This window comes from Plasmodium coatneyi, chromosome 4, assembly GCF_001680005.1.
Source record: "Plasmodium coatneyi strain Hackeri chromosome 4, complete sequence".
Taxonomy (NCBI): domain Eukaryota; phylum Apicomplexa; class Aconoidasida; order Haemosporida; family Plasmodiidae; genus Plasmodium; species Plasmodium coatneyi.
The window spans coordinates 705585-723380 of record NC_033559.1 but is presented as its reverse complement, the minus strand read 5'-3'; the positions used below and the strand labels follow the sequence as shown (position 1 = coordinate 723380).

General features: G+C 35.7%; 2 protein-coding genes across 2 annotated transcripts; both read right to left on the bottom strand.

The window, feature by feature from the left end:
* On the bottom strand, positions 1–1353 carry PCOAH_00007540 (CYIR protein; the record flags this gene model as incomplete). Its single annotated transcript, XM_020057564.1, has 2 exons — positions 1–903; positions 1351–1353. 2 exons carry the CDS (start codon positions 1351–1353, stop codon positions 1–3), a joined length of 906 nt encoding a protein of 301 aa, XP_019913332.1.
* A 7906-nt stretch (positions 1354–9259) lies between these two features.
* PCOAH_00007530 (KIR-like protein) lies at positions 9260–11322 on the bottom strand (the record flags this gene model as incomplete). The annotated part of the gene is made up of 3 exons (XM_020057563.1): positions 9260–9550; positions 9718–10527; positions 10660–11322. Coding segments are annotated over 3 exons (1764 nt in total), but the record flags the coding sequence as incomplete, so codon positions are not given.
* Positions 11323–17796: the final 6474 nt, after the last annotated feature.

Sequence of the window (17796 nt, the reverse complement as noted above, 5' to 3'; positions counted from 1 at the left end):
TTAATTGTATAGTGAGGTAATTACAATGGACAATTGTGTAATTGTTACTTTACTTACTTTATATAAAAAAAAAGTGAGTGTTGGTAATCCTATCGTTACAAGTCCACCAGACACAGCACCAGGGACGATGCTGCTAACAGAATCAGCACTTGCTCGTGCAGCGGGAGGTCGTACTGCTGCTGGTTTGGCAGCAACCGGTTTTGCTGCGGTGGCAGGTTTGACTGCTGAAACAGGAACAGTACACTTCAATTTCTGAAGAATCTCATTTTTACAGTATTTTCCAGCTGCTCCGTTCGCCTTCTCCGCCGCTCGAAGAGGGTCACAATACCTACCACTCTTCTGTGGCCCCCCGTCTTTTTTGCAATCTGCTTCTATAGCAGCACATGCTTTAGTAATGGCATCTAAGTGATCGTGATAGGTTGTATCACAAGTCTTTGTACCACCACCATCATCATTCCCTAAGTGCTGCATTATAGTATCATAGTCTTGGGAGTAGTCGAAATGTATTTTTACTTGGGGCAAAATATCTTCGTCAGTTATATTTTCGTTTATATTTTTACACCCCTTTTGATTAGGAACATCGTCGAATTTCCCGTAAATCTCTCTCATACGGCCCAAAGGGGATGGAACTCTTAAGTGTTTGGATAATATATCCCTTAACCAATAATAGAAGTAAGTACAATATGTACCATAGGAATTGTTACCATCCATGGTGGATGCATAGCACCAGGCATTGACAATTTTATCCACATATTGAGCATAACCGCTGTACGTGGATAATACACCCTCTATTTTAGGTTTCACATCTACAAACGATGTACAGAATCCGCTATAAGAACTCCCCCATCCTGTGTTAAATTGAGCATATTTCCCTCTTGAGGGTAAATTGCTTAAATGTTGATCCTGCAAGTGCAATTAGCAGGAGGAAGGCAGAATATATATAAATAGATATTTCTATGTGTACTTTTACATTTAAACTACACACACACGAAGAGAGTACTATTATATATGTGTGTATAACATATGCTCATATATCCATTGTTGAATAAGCAAAAGGAAGGAACGGTTATGTAACGAACCGTCAGTTTCTTTTCTTCCCCAGGTGTCATTTTTTATGTATGTGTACATATATCCTTCTGTGTGTATATAGCAGAGTTCTATTAAAATTGTTATTCATGTATTCAGAAAAGGAAGTATTAAACGTTTTCATATTGTTCCTATATCCATGTACTACACTAATCCATTATACGTGATTATTTATAACATTATAATATTATTCAGCTGCCATAATTATTTTGTTCAAAAGAGTGCAAAATTTTTCCGGAGGTAGAAATTTTAACATCTATCTACCATTGTTTCCAGCTTTGTTGTTACTTTAAAAAAAAAAATTTTGTTTAAAATTTTTGCTAACATTTTGGTTAACATTTTTGTTAACATATTTCTTGCATATATATTCTGTATAGCTTATATGTACGGGGAGCATCCTTTTTTCCTAGTTCCTCCCCTACCTTTGTTTCAACACATGTTGTACATATATATATTTAATGAGGAAGCGTGAGTTTTTGCTACAGCTTACATTTTCATTCGAGCGGTTAATTTATATGTGGGTGTTATTTTATCTGCGTTAATTATATGTGGATTATTTCATATCCATATGTGGTGGGTGGGTGTTATTTTATCTGTTGCTGTGGTAGGTGTTATATTTATCTATGTGGGTGTTATTTTTATATCTATCTATATGTGTGGTGGGTGTTATTTATGTGGGTTATTTTATCTATGTTATTTGTGTTGTTTTGTATGTGGGTGTTATTTTTATATATCTATATGTGGTGGGTGGGTGTTATATTATATATGTTATTTATATGTGGCGGGTGTTATTTTTATCGATCTATATGTGTGATGGGTGGGTGTTATATTATGCATGTTATTTATATATGGTGGGTGTTATTTTTATGTTTTGTTTTGTTATTTCAAAAAAAAAGGATTATTAATAGTTCCAAGTCCACGTATTGCGTAGTTCTCATATATGTACACAGAGCACTCCTCTTTCTCATTTTTAACATGTGCATGATGATCAATATCTAATGAAGGGGTATGTGCTTAAATTAAATAGTTAAGGGAAGGAATGGAAATGTGAATGAACGAAAGAGAAATATATAACCAAAAAAAAAAAAAAAAAGAAAGCATACACATATAGTGTAGGTCACATGTGTACCGAGAGCGCTTATTTTCCCATCTCTTCCTTTCACTATACATGTTTACATTCATATACATTTATTAAGGTACTGCCCTATATAAAATTAACAACAAGGGGATGGAATACAAAAAAAATGTTGTTACAATTGTATTGGAAAAAAAAAAAGTTCCCCCTTCCTATAACAGTACCCCTTAGAGTACACACATTCCCCCTTTTTTCATTTATGTTACAGTAGTAATAGTAGTTTCCTCTCTTACTCCTTTTACACTTTTTATCACCAACATTTTAACACACACACACACAAAATATATATATTCCTAAATCTAAGCTTGCCTTTTTCTATTTTATTCATATTACATGCTAGACATTATATTACTCCTTCACGTTCTTTCCCTTTCTCCTATCAGTACATTCAGGGTTATAGGATTCAGGGTTTAGGGTTTACGGTTCAGGGTTTAGGGTTTTAGGGTTCAGGGTTTAGGGTTTAGGCTTAAGCGTTTGTGATTTAGGGTTCAGTGTCTATGGTTTAGGGTTTAGCATTTAAGGTTTAGCGTTCAGTGTTTATGGTCGAGGGTTTAGTGTTTAGCGTTCGGGATTTAGGGTCAGGATTTAGGTTTCAGTGTTTAGTGTTCAGGTTTAAGCGTACAAGTATTAAGGTTTAGGGTTCAGGGTTCAGGGTTCAGGGTTCAGGATTCAGGGTTTTAGAGTTAGGCTTTAGGGTTCAGTGTTTAAGACTTAGGTTTAGGGTTAAGGGTTTAGGGTTCGGGCTTTAAGGTTTGAGTATTTAAGGTTTTAGTTATAGGATTTACGCTTTAGGATTCGGGGTTTGAGTTTCATGGTTTACGTTTTATGTTATACGGTTCACGGTTTAGGATTTATGCTTTAGGCTTTAGGGTTGAAGGACTAAGATTTTAAGTTTCAAGGTTTTGGCTTTAGTGTTCAGGCATTGTGTATTTAGGATTCAGGATATAGTGTTTGAGATTCATAGTTTAGGTTTTAGGATTCAGTGTTGGGGATTTAGGGTTTAAGGTCAGGGTCTAGTATTCAGGATATTTGCATTTACGGTTAAGAATGTTGAGAAACAGAGTTCAGGGTTATAGATTTCAGGGTTCTAGAGTTCAGGGTTCAGGGTTTAGGGTTCAGGGTTTAGGGTTCAGGGTTCAGGCTTTAGGGTTCAGGGTTTCAGGGTTCAGGGTTTTAGGGTTTAGGGCTTAGTGTTCAGGGTTTAGGGTTCAGGGTTTTAGAGTACAGGTTCATTGTTTAGGGCTTAGCATTCAGTGTTTAAGATTTAGTGTTTAGGGTTTAGAGCTTATGGTTCAGGCCTTAGGGTTTGGGGTTTAGTGTTCAGGGTTTATGGTTTAGGAGTTTAGGGTTTACTCATTATGAGTGACGCTGCAAGGATTAAAAGTGTAGTGTCCAGTTATCTGGGAGTATATGTAAAATTTCTGGGGAAACATTTCCTAGGTGAAGGATTCATCAGGCAAATTCGCGCATACCCCGAGGCCCAACGCCTGAACGCTAGACCCTAAATTCTAAATAGTGAACCCGAAAAAATAAATACTAACCCATAAGCACTAAACCCTGAAACCTAAAATCTAAAACCTGAACCCTAAAACCTGAAATCTAAAACCTGAGCCCTAAAACCTGAACCCTAAATCCTGAACCCTAAAAACTGAACCCTGAACTCTGAACTCTGAACTCTGAACTCTGAGCATTGACCCCTGAGCCCTGATCTCTAAAACATAAACATTAAGCCCTAAACACTAAAATATAAAACCTGAATACGAAAGCATGAACCCTAAACCCTGGACCTTGAACCCTAAACCTAAAGCCTGAAGCCCAAACACTGAACACTAAAGCCTAAATCCTAAACCCTAAACACTAAATCCTGGAACCCTATACCCTGAAGCCTAATCATAAATCTTAAGACGTGAAACCTAAACCAACAACTGTAAACGTGGAATGCTAAGGTCTCAGGGATGTGTGTTATCTGTAGTAGATTCATTAAAAGAGAAAAAAAAGAAAAAGGGAAGGAGAGGAAAGGAGAAAGAGAAAGAAGGAAAGGAAAAAAAAAAGAAAGAAAGGGAAGGAAAATAGGGAGGAATGAAGAAAGGTAAAAAGAGAGAAAAGAAATTACTATGTAAGGTGTAATAAGAATGAAGTGTAGCAGAATGAGGACAGTGGGGATCTAATATTGTAATTGAAATATTTATTGTATATTCAAGGAAAGAGGAAGGATAAGTAAAGGAAGGAACATTAATAATACCTAATTGAAAGTTTTTTTTTTGCATTAAGCCAACATTTGTGCAAATAAAGGAGAAAATAATACATGGGGGGGAAGAGGAGGAAGGATGAGAGAGGGAAGGTCTGCTTTACTTCCACGACAAACTACTACTAGAGGAATGTGGTGCTACAAAAGGGAATGTGGTGCTACAAAAGGGAATGTGGTGCTACAAAGATGGGTGTGCGTAGACACAAGCAGAAACCGAATTTTCACTCTCTCTTTTGAACAGAAAAAATATGTGAGCATATCTACCATTGCATTACACTCTTTTCTCTATTTGTATTGTGAGTATACACATATTTCTCCACTCAATATAAATGTATAGGCACATTTCCGGATGGAATGTGCCCCTTATATGAGTTATAAAATATATATAAACTGTTTCCAATAATGCTCCCTTAAATCATAATAAAGCATAAGTACGTAGTACGTGCCGAAATTTTATGTTCAGGCAGGAAAATTTCACTCTCATGTATGTAATAGCGGAAGAATATAAATAATAATATAATACACTGCATAATCGTACACAATACACAATAATATAATACAATGAATGATATGCAGTGCGTCAAGCAAAAATCCACTTCTTATTCTTCCTTATTTTATTATTCCAGCATATATATTTTTGTTCTTATTCTTACCTCAACTAAATGTTCCTAATGATTTAACACGTACGTATATAGTGTGTATCATCATAATTGGAAAGTGAAATAATGCACAAAATTAAGAAAGAAGTAATACTTTTGATATATATATACATATCCCACTGAGGAACTCCCCAACTTTGAATATATAAAGTGAACAATCTCACACAAATCTTACACATATATATATATAACCCTCCTTATGAAGTAAATAAATAAGTAGAAGTAAGGAGAGAGCGGAAGGAAGCAAAGGAAAGCAACTTCCATAGAAATTTATTATATACATAAGGAATGTATACATAAAACCATGAGTGGAAGGGTAAGGAATAACACTAAAGGGATATGTTCCTTTACTTGCTTCTAAAACATAGGCAATTATGTATTATGTATATAACATTCTATACATAATTTAGTGAATTTAAGAAAGTAAGAATACATACATATGCTTTGCGAATTCCATACTTGCAGGGTTTGAATTCTGTTAAATTACCTTCAGAGGTAATATACCCTAAATTCGAAATCCAGTATGCGTGTAAGAGATATGCAGACAAACCTGAATACGGGAAAAATTTGGAAAGGACGTTGAGAATTGGATTACAGGAAAGCAAGTTTAGGCGGAGGCGCGGGGAAGGTAGAATTGCAAGGGGATGGTGCAGTGCATTTGAAATGTGGAGGAAGGGGGAAAGATACGACAATTACCTCTGGGACTTCTTTTATTATTAATTAGGTACCAGGGTAAAGGAAAGTTGGGGGGATGTAAACTTTGCAGAAGTAATGAAGACAATTTGCAATAAGTTGCCCGTGGGAGAAGGTAGAACTACATGTACTAATAAATACCCTGGTATAAGCCAAAACCTCTTCAAACATGCGAAGGAACTCTTTGATTACAACTACAATTATAAAATCCTGAAGACACAGGGAGAAAGTTGTGACCCTGCTATTTGTAAGAAATTGAAAGATAAATTAAACAGTGCTTCAAGTGCACATTCAAGCATAGATGATATTTGTGGTAGACATAGCATGAATTCGTACTGTCAGAAGTTTACTGCAACAAATGAAAGGAAAGAGGACGAATTTCAGACACCACAGGAATTGATATGCCCTCAGGATCTTACTCGTGCCGAAGAAACTCGTGAAGATGTAAGAACAGGTAAGCAGAGCAAATTATATTTCCAACCCACAACCTATAACAAGTAGAAAAGTAAAAAAAAGTAAAACAAAAGTAAAAAAGAGTAAAGGATTTCGTTATGTGGGAAGTGTCGTTTCACGGGGGACAACCTTCACCCCAAAAAAAAATAAAGAAAGAAAAGAAATGGAAGGAATAAGGAGGAAAGAAGGAAGGTTCTAAGGAGGGAAGGAAAGGAGGGTCTAAGTGTGTTAGAATGAAGATTGTTACGGTGGTAGGTTGGAATGGAAAGATGCTAGTGTGGTGATGGTGGTAGGTGGGTTGTTAGGTGGAAGGAAAGAAGGAAACGACGTCTAAGGAAGGAAGAGGTCTAAGGAGGAGGAGGAAGGAAAGGATTGTCTAAGGAAAGGGAAGGAAAGGGAGATCTAAAGAGGAAGAATGAGAGAAATGGAAAAAAGGAATAAAAGAAGAAAAAAGAAAACACTACACTAGAACCACCTGTCCTTGTTTTTTCTCTGGATTCAGAAGAGGAGGAGGGCGAAGAGGAAGAAGAAGAAGAAGAAGAAGAAGAGGAAGAGGAGGAAGAAGACGAAGACGAAATCGAAGAAGATGGGGAAGAAGCTGCTGTTGATGGTAGTTCTGGTGTTGTACCTGGTGTGTCTGGTGCATTAGCAGTAGTAGGACTGCCTGCAGTTCTTTTTCTTCTATATAAGGTAAGTACCTAATTATTACTTTAAATTACAGTGAACAATCACCATTACAATTATCCATTGCAATTACACTTATAATTACAAAGCGTAATTACAAATGCACACTTAAAAGTATAAATAATAACATTCACTACTATTTTTTTGGTCTTCTATTTAAAAGTGTGTATACGCACAAATTAACTGAACTATGCTGTGTATATTATATGTATTTTGCACACGCCCCTTCCCTTCCCTCTTCCCTTTCAGTACACTTCTGTATTCCGTGGGATACAAAACTCCTTCGGAAAGAATAGAAGAAAAAGATCAACCATCCAACATGAATTAAACACATTCTCAAGCGACGACGACTCCTCTACTGAATATAATTCCACAACAGTGGGTTCTTCGTCAAATTTAACAGCAGCAGATTCGACGGATGTTTCTATCATATATAATGAGCCACGTAGAAGAGAAGGAAACAGGAAAAATATTAGTTATCAACGTATGTAACGAATACAACACAACATACACATTTGTTGGAATGTGTAAACAACACAACACACACATTGATTGGACTGTAACAACAACACAACACACATACATTATGTATGGAATGTAACACACATTCTGTGTGGAATTTAACACAACACACACATTGATTGGAATGTGTAAACAATATAACACACATTCTATGTGGAATGTGTAACAACAATACATATTGTTGTGTGTGTCGAATGTGGAACACATATCATAATTATTCATATAATTATTTATATAATTATTCATATAATTATTCATATAATTATTTTTTATATAAAATGAAAAAATGGAGAAAAAAAAAAAAAAAAGGAAGGAATGAATATGTGAATGAGTAAAGGAGTATAAGGTTTCACACATAGGGTGTATTGGAATTCGCATTTTAGGGGTGTATAATATTTCGTATTTGGATGTTCGTAAGATTTCGCACTCAGAGTGTGTGTATGTAGGATATCACATTCTAGGTTGTGTATGTAGGATTTCGCACTTTAATTTAAGGTTCAAGGCTATAAGAATAACGATCTGGCCTGGTGTTTAACTGTTTCAGGGCGTGAGGACAAGCACGTTGCCTGCTATTTAGCTGTTTCAGGGTATAAGAACAACAATGTGGCCTGTTACTTTTGCTGTTTTAGGGTGTAAGGACAACGATGTGACCTGACGTTTAGCTGTTTCAGGGTATGAGTAGAACAATATTACCTGGTATTTAGCTGCTTATGGGAGGGCATACATCTAAGGCGTGCATGCAAAAAAAGAAGAAAATGTATTAAAGGAGTAAAAAGAAAAAAAAAAAGAAAAAAAAAAAGAAAAAAAAAAAGAAAAAAAAAAAAAAAAGGAAAAACTTACACAAGCTGCACAGCACTCACATTCGCATAGGGAAGGAAAAGAAGAACAAAAAAATAAATAAACTCAATGGTTATATATTAGCCAACCTGGAAAAAAGGAAAAAAAGAGGAAAAGAAGAGGAAAAAAAAGAAGGGACACCAACCATTTTGAGCTTGTTGGAGAACACACATTCGTAAATAGTGAACTTTCTTTTTTTTCCTTCTTGCTTATGAAAAATTTGCTTATTTTAAATAATATGTAATTTAAATAGGATGGTTCGTACGATTAATATGAAATACATAAGGCACATTTCGAATTAAGGGGGAATAATATAAATGTGTTCCTTATTTTGAGAAGGAAAGAAATAATCTTGGAACTTCACATTTTTACCATTTCGTATATGAATAATAAGAAAGAACCTGAGCATGAGCCGAATGGCACAGTGAACTTAACAAAAACCCATAATTGGTATTGTCGACATCTTCTGCTATATTAGCAGAACATTGTTGTGGAATGCTCAACGTAAATGTTCATTTGAAGAGTTTAATGTGATATTCAATAATATTTTATGTTAAAATTGAATGGTATGTGTACACACACACATACAGGTTTTTATTGTATGACGAAAGTGTTATGAATGTATGAAAGTATTATGAGTGTGTATGTGAATGACAATGCACTGGTACATATATATGTGTAAGTACATACATATATGTATGTGCATGTTAATATGAGTACACACTAAAACCCTTAATAAAAATCAATGAATGAGCACATATATGGAATAATTAGGTTATAATGTTGGAGCACATACGTGAATAATTGGGGCCACACACAATACTGTTAAAGTGAGTATGGAGGACGAGTGGGGAAGGAGAAAGGGAAGGGGAATATTCCCCCCTTCCCTTCCCCTTCCCCTTTCTCCTTCCCCCTTTAGGTGTTACATTACGATGTGGTACATTACATGTTTTGATAACTAATATTCTTCCTTCTTTGTTGGTTTTTATTATTATTTGCTCTTCCACGTCTGGTGGAAGATGGTGATTGTCTTCCTATTGGATGTGGTCGTGCCGAAGGTTCACTATATATAGTAGAATTATCTTCCGTAAAACCTATGGTTGAAGAATTGTCTTGGGAGTATTCTGTTAATGTGTCGTGGTCTTCTGTTGTTAGTGTGTCGAACTCGTAATTGATTGTTCTTTTTTTTCTGCTCCTGGAAGAGTTCCTTACCCAAGAAGATAGAGGCGTATACTGAAAAGCGGAAGGAAAGTGGGAGGTGGAATATGTATTATATACATATATATATACATACATGTTTATACAAATATATATATATATAATACATATGTGTATATACACACAGTGATAATAATTTTTACTTTGTATAAAAAATATCCAAGTGCTGGTATTCCCATCACCCCAAGTAGCGATGATATCGTAGTAGTTATGATATTTTCTTCCATGGTGGATGTATTAGTATAAGATCCTTGGTGTGCTGTCGATATGGGAGTAAATTCCAGGAGGACATCTTTGTATATTTGAGTTCCTTTTGGAGTTTCTTTTCCTAAAGAGCAACTCTCGCCCCTTATACCTGATGTGGAAGGTGATATGCATTCCGACTTAGACTCAAATTTCAGCTCCCTTTGTTTACTGTACTCTCCATATTTACTTGTAAATTTCACACAGTACTCATCATTAGGCTTATCCTTGCAATCTTCATGTACCGCCTTATAAGCTGATTTAATATCTTCTAGATGCTTTTTATATGTTTCATCACAGCGGCGTCCGCTTCTCTGTAACTGGGCTCGTATTGCTTCGTAGTCATGGGTAAAATCATGTATTTTCCTCCTTTGCTTAAAGAGACTTCTGCTAATATTATTGTCGTACATAAGTCCACACCGATCTGTGACATTCAGCCCTTGTAATGCGATGTAAATATTATTTATAAGATTTAAGAATAAACTGCCCTGAAAATTGTCAGGTAATAAACTTCCTATCCAGAAATATAGGAAGTTACAGCGCTCCGTATATAATGGATGGGTGTACTCCATTTTAGCTATGTAACATAAGGGTTCTACAATATATTCAACGGAGTTCTCTATGTTCTCATTATTCTTCAGTTCACTTTTTACTCCTAAGGCAGAAGTCCTATCATTACAATAATCGGTTCGTTCCATGAATTTATTATAGAATTCTTTACTTGAAGGTAATTTCCTTAAATCAGCTTCCTAAAAGTGCAAATAGTGGAGTACACATATACATATATTTCCATGTGTTTCTATTTCTGCATTTATTACATTCTACATAAAATACTGTATACACATAATTAAATAATTCACTCTAAGCGGATAACAACGAACCTTCAGTATTTGTTGCTCATTCTTTGTAATTTCTGCGGACTGTGGTTCCAGAACTAAGCTTTCTATCAATTGCAATAAATACTCAGGGCTGCCTTGATCCTGCCCTCTTGCAATTCCATTACACTCCCCACTATTCATCAGATTATCACAATATTTTTCTACCTTCTTACATGCTTCGGCAAGCTTCCTTAAGTAATTAGTACATCCTTCACAATGGACTTCCTTAGAATTCCCACTTGTCTTCCATATTTCTCCGGGGGTAAAGGTATAGGGAAACCGATTTTTCATTAATTCAAATAACTTTTCCACAGTGCCACCAGGCACTCCTTTACACTTCTGATTACTTAAAGCCTTCCCCAATATATCGTGTACTTCCTTCATAATTTTATCGAATGAAACTTTTTCCTTTAATTTAGGATATATTATGCTTCCTACTGTATAATATATAAGATGGCAGGGCCCATGCTCATCTCTGCTTCTGTCAAATATGCTAGATAAGCAACACCAGACAGGTGGAACATCATCCGCTGAGTTCTTCTCCTTTGGGAATTGTTCCCTTATTTTTTCTTCTACTTGTTGTTTCCAACTGTCCAGAAGTCCCTGAGGACTATTACAATAAAGCCCCTTGTTTCCATTACTTTCACTCATATTTCTTGAAGGTGAACTATTCAAAATTTAATCCTATAGATGCACTTAGGAAAAAGTGCATATATGCATTCCTATTCTTCCTGTGCCGTTCAGGGAATATTATGTGTACAATTAAGGCAAAATTGGAAAACCATTTATCAAGGAAGTAATGAAATAAAAAAAAAAAAAAAAAAGGAACAAGGGGTAGGGTAAATACAAATTTTTTATGGATTCCTTGTATATGTAATCCATTACTGAATTGTATGTGATTATTAATAATATTATATTATTATTCCTGTTCTCACATTATTACATACACAAGGATACAACACACTTCCCTGAATAAAAACTCCCAGTATTCATTCCTAATTCGTGTTTTTCCTTCAATTAGTACGCTTGTGAGAATTACATAACACATATAATTTATTTACACCGTAATTTCCTTTTCGGCCATGTTCACACTCATGTAACCAAAGTAAAAAACATGCATTTATAGAATAAATAGAGAGAGCATAACGCAGGATATTGCATCCATTATATTTTAAGAAGCAAAATTTGCTCACACCCATAACAATATTGAGGATTACATTCATCTTCACCACCCACACTCACGCAATGGTGGCAATTCCCTGCTCCTCCTTTTTTCCATTTTATCCCACAGCTACCCAACATTTCCTTTATATGTTAAGGAATACACACTATATTATATGAACTCCTTCCCCATTTACTAGTACACACGACGTACACATACATTCAAACGTTCTTCATTTATTTTTTTTTCCTTTTCCTTTTCTAAATATAATTACAAAAAGTCATGAAAGTTCAGGAGGTTAGTCAACTTCACAATGATTAAGAGGTTCAAAGGGTTACGGAAGTACAAAACATTAGAGAGCTTCATAAATTACGATCCTGTCGATATCATTCTTAATTACAGCAATCCAAAGAACATAGGAAAAGCTCATCGTTCACGGTTCTCGGTTTAGGGCGTTCGGGTTTTAGGGTTCGGGGTTCAGGGTTCAGGGTTCAGCGATAAGGGTTCAGGGATAAGGTTTCAGGGATGAGGGTTTAGGGTTTAGGGTTTAGAGTTTTAGAGTACAGGCTTCAATTTTTAGGGTTTAGCGTTCAGTGTTTATGGTCTAGTGTTTAGAGTTCAGGGTTTTTGGATTTAGGGTTCAGGGTTTAGGGTTTAAGGTTTAGGCCTTAGGGTTTAGGGTTTAGGTTTAGGGTTCAGCTTTTAGGCTTCAGGGTTTAGAGTTTAGGGTTCAGGGTTCAGGGTTCAGGGTTTAAGATTTAGTCTTTAGGGTTCAGGTTATAGGGTTCAGTTTTTAGTGTTCAGGTTTTTGGTTTCAGGTTTTATGGCTCATGTTTTAGGTTTCAGGTTTTAGATTTTAGATTTGAGGGTTTAGTGCTTATGGTTTAGTATTTAGTGTTTCGGGTTCACTATTTAGAATTTAGGCTCTAGCGTTCAGGTGTTGGGCTTCGGGAAATGCGCGAATTTGCCTGAAGAATCCTTCACCTAGGAAACGTTTCCCCAGAAATTTTACATATAGTCCGAGATAACTGGACACTACACTTTTAATCCTTGAAGCGTCACTCATAATGAGTAAACCCTAAACCCCTAAGCCATAAACCCTGAACTCTGTTTCTCAACATTCTTAACCGTAAATGCAAATATCCTGAATCCTAGACCCTGACCTTAAACCCTAAATCCCCAACTCTGAATCCTAAAACCTAAACTATGAATCTCAAACACTATATCCTGAATCCTAAATACGCAATGCCTGAACACTAAAGCCAAAACCTTGAAACTTAAAATCCTAATCCTTGAACGCTAAAACCTAAAGCATAAATCCTAAACCGTGAACCGTATAACATAAAACCTAAAACATGAAACTCAAACCCAGAATTCTAAAGCCTAAACGCTATAACTAATAACTTAAACCTTCACAACCTAAAGCCCGAACCCTAAACCCTGAACCCTAAACCTAAGTCTTAAACACTGAACCCTAAAGCCTAACTCTAAAACCCTGAACCCTGAACCCTGAACCCTAAACCCTAAACGAAGCTGTGAACACTAAACGAAGCCGTGAACACTAAGCCAAGCGGTGAACACTAAGGCAAGCCGTGAACACTAAACGAAGCCGTGAACACTAAACGAAGCCGTGAACACTAAACGAAGCCGTGAACACTAAACGAAGCCGTGAACACTAAACCGTAAACGCTGAAGTCTAAACTCTGAAGCCTGAATTGTTCAGAATATTTTGGAACACTTTTTAAGCTTTAAAAATTAGATATGCAGAAGCAGTGGAAATATAATTAAGAGGCAGCCAATCCCAGTTTGCAAATTTTTTCCAGTTCTTTAAGGTTCCTACACTTTTTAATCATATATAACGTGGAGGGAAGGGGATGGCGGAATTACACATTTATATGTAAAATGTGATATTCACTAATGGAGGAAGGAGTAGCATACATTAAATGGTGTGTGCTTTTAGAATAAATGAGTTATAATATACTTATTGTGAGAAGTGGAAGAACGGTATGGTTGAGCATTTGTATTAGTAGGTGACCATAAATAAAGAAGAATGTACATATGATATAGGATGTTCTGTTATATAAATGTTTACATTTTCTTTTCAATATACCGAATGTAATTTTTTATATTATATCCCTCTTCTCTATATTTACATAAATGTGCACACACATTTTACTGGATATAGGTCAATGTGCATATATGAGAAGAGGAAGAAAGGAAAAGAACACTTCCTATATATAAGTTGTGCAAGTAGGAACAAATTTTAAAATTTTTTAATCAGCCACCTTTATGTAACAGAAAGAAAAAAATTAACAGTACAAACAAAATGTTTCTTTGGGAAAAAATTTCACTACATTATATCTACAATAAGGGGGAAGTTTACAAGCAGGAATGTATTATTCATAATGCACACATATTTCCTGTGCATAAATGAATGCATAATGCGCGCGTAAATTTATAATATAAACGCTATGCATAGGGAGTAAGAATAATGGAAGCTCGAATAGGGACTACTACCTTTCCTACATTCAAAGTAACATACATACATAACATTCACACATATACATACATATATACATATATACAGCAGCAACAATAATAAATAATAATATATTATAATAATAATAAAAGAAGAATAACAAACAATTATAAGGAAACCAGTCCCTAAGGAACTACTCAAAAGGGACTACTACTTTTCCTACATTAAAAAGTAGCATACATCTATACATACATATAAATATGTAACTACATATATATGTATATGTACATACATATATGTACTGTACACATAATGTTTCATCCATATTGTATTAGAAGTGGATGTATGGATGCATACATATATATATATAATTTCCCCTGGAATTATATGTTTACAAAGTGCAAATTTTTTTGGGAATATAATTCACCTTTAGAGAAAATATGAGCAGAAATCATGGCGGAAAAAAGAGGACTTTATTGCAGTAAGACAGGGGGTACTTTAGATAGATATGAAGGTATGGTAGAGGCAACATTTAAGGACGGCAGCCGTAATGATAAATTTTTCATAGATGATATTCTATGTGCTTCATGTTGTGTATCTGACGTGTACGAACCGGAACTTGGTCAGCAAGCACGATGTGATCTCCTATACTACTTAGTGGGAGCCATAATATATGATAAAATCCAGGATGAAGGTGAATTGGGGCGCATTATAAGTACATTATCCCTATTATTGGGACCATTGTTCAATATGCCAAGATGTAGAATAGAAGAAAATAAGAGTGGAGCAATGTTATTCCCTGAAATGCGAAAGCTGGGAAGTTATACTTTAGAACCTGGGATGGTGTGGGACAGGCAGGGAAATTCAAGAAAGGTTAATTGTGAGAAGTATAAGAAGTATTTGCAGGGAATTGCTGACGCATATAAGGCTGTACAGGCAAGTTGTGGCAACCCCGGAAGTAATGAGAATTGTGGGGAAGTTAGTAAAGGATATAGGGAAAATACTCCCCAGGATCTGTATGATGCAATGTATAATTCAATGGAACCCGCAAAACCTACACGAACGGTAAGGACGGAGACAATAATTATTTTGCTTTCCCTCTTGTTCAGAGTAGATTATTTAGTAATACACCTATAATGCTCTATACATACCGTAGTGGATAAGGAATGAGTACATATATATATTCCCCTTAATTACATTTATAGATAATATGCTCGGATAAGCTACCATCAGCAAGGGTATACTGTGAGTTGAATGAAGCCGATTATGAATGTAGTAATGGTTCCACGAACAGCGTGAAAAGTAATCTGGGGAGAAATCCCAATACTCAAATATATGCTGAACAGATAGTAGAAGGCTGGTGTCACGCACCCAAAATAAATAACGACGCTTTACGGAGTGAGCAGCGCTGTAATTTTCTATATTACTGGGTTGGGAATATATTATTGAGCGGGCTAAGTAATCCTAATAATTTTTCGAGCGCAATGAATGAAGTCTACGGGGAATTGGGGAAATTAGGAATTAATAATGAATGTACTAATATGCATCGTAACATTAGTAAAGAGGAGTTCTTGCAAATGAAAGCAATATTTGATTACACGAATGACCACAATACTATGCAAACACATTTACAGAGTAGTGGAGAATCATGTGATAAAATATATGCCGATCGCGTGAAAAATGTTGCCTCAGCATGTTCTGCTGTAATTGTACACTGCAATGGAAGTGGAAAAGACAGTGACCCATATTGTGCGGATTTCAATGATAAGTATAAAGATTATTGCAATAGTAAACTATCAGAACTCAGATGTACAGCAGCACATGCAACAGCCACTCCCGGAGGTAGTGCTGCTAGCAGTGCCGTGGCACCTGCTGTGTCTGCTGCTGGTGGACTTGCCGCAATAGGAATACCAACAGTTTTTTTTTTTCTATATAAGGTAAAATATTACCACTATATTTGGAAGCATAAATAATAGTGTTTTCTTTCCATATTTAAACTTTTTTTTTTATTTAAAAAAATAAATGTTAACGCATGAACTATGTTGATTATAATATACACTACCCTTCCCTTTCTAACACCTTCATTCCTTCTATTCTTTCAGCATACTTCATTATTTTCTGGATTGCGTAATTCTTTTTCTGGAGGAAGCAACAGAAAAAAAAGAACAACAATTGAAAGCGCCTTCGACGACACTCTAACAGAAGACACCTTAACAACAGATAGTTCAACGGAATACTCTACACTTGGTTCGACGATAGGTTCTACAGATGAATTTACCGTATATAGTGGGTCAGCATTTGGAAGAAGAGGGGCAAATAATAATAGACAGAGAAGAAATCTTAGTTATGGTAGAATGTAATGCATCATTGCATGAATCCTTCCACGGAGGGAGGTATAAGTAACCGGGCACAGCTCATACAGTGTGAAAAGAACAGAATGCCATTTCCTTCTTTCCTTTTATTCTTTTTTTTTAAATTTGTGTTGTACTAAGCTGTTCACTTTAATGTGTAAGCAATATAAGTTCGAAGAAGGAAAAAAATTTTCCTCCTTCACTTTATTTTGACCTGTTTGGGTAAATTTTTATTAGTGAAGATGTAAAGCGCGTATTTATTTTGTTACAAAAATTTTGACTTCACAAATTTTTTTTTTATTTTAACATACTAATTTTTTTTATCTTTATAATTCATTTTCCATCTTCTTTGTAAGGTCCAATTATGGATATATTTGAAAAAAGTGCTCCTCCAAATTGTGCGCGAAGGTTTTCGCGAAGGTTCTGGCGGAGGAGGTCCGCAGTGATTCGCTCCCCCCCTTCTGTTATGTTATACACATTTTTTAGATGTACAATTCACATATGAAGTGGGAATAACGATGTTTACATAAAACAGAGGAAGAAAGCTGCGTCTCATTCCTTGTGTGTTTATTCGAATTAAAATTCAATATTAGTCAAAAAAAAATTGCACAAAAAAAAAAAAAAAGGGAAAGTTAAAATAGGAAACCTCCATAGAACTGATCAGCGAGAGACGAAATGCCAAGCCCAGCACATTCCACTTTTGGAAGAGGGTCTAAGAAGGAAGGTTCTAAGGAGGGAAGGAAGGGAAGGAGGGTCTAAGTGTGTTAGAATGAAGATTGTTACGGTGGTAGGGTGGAATGGAAAGATGCTAGTGTGGTGATGGTGGTAGGTGGGTTGTTTGGGTTGGTTGGTGGAAGGAAGGTCTAAGGAAGGAAGGAGGATCTAAGGCAGGAAGGAGAGGGTCTAAGGAAGAAGGAAGGGTCTTAAGGGAGGAAGGAAAGGAAAGGTTCTAAGGAAGGAAGGAGGATCTAAGGAAGGAATAAAGGAAAGAAGGAAGGTTCTAAGGAGGGAAGGAAAGGGTCTAAGGAGGAAGGAAAGGAGAAATAGAAAAATGTTAAGGAAAAGAGAAAAATGAAAAAAAAAAATTAAAGAAAAAGAAAAAAAAGAAAGTTCACTATTTACGAATGTGTGTTCTCCAACAAGCTCAA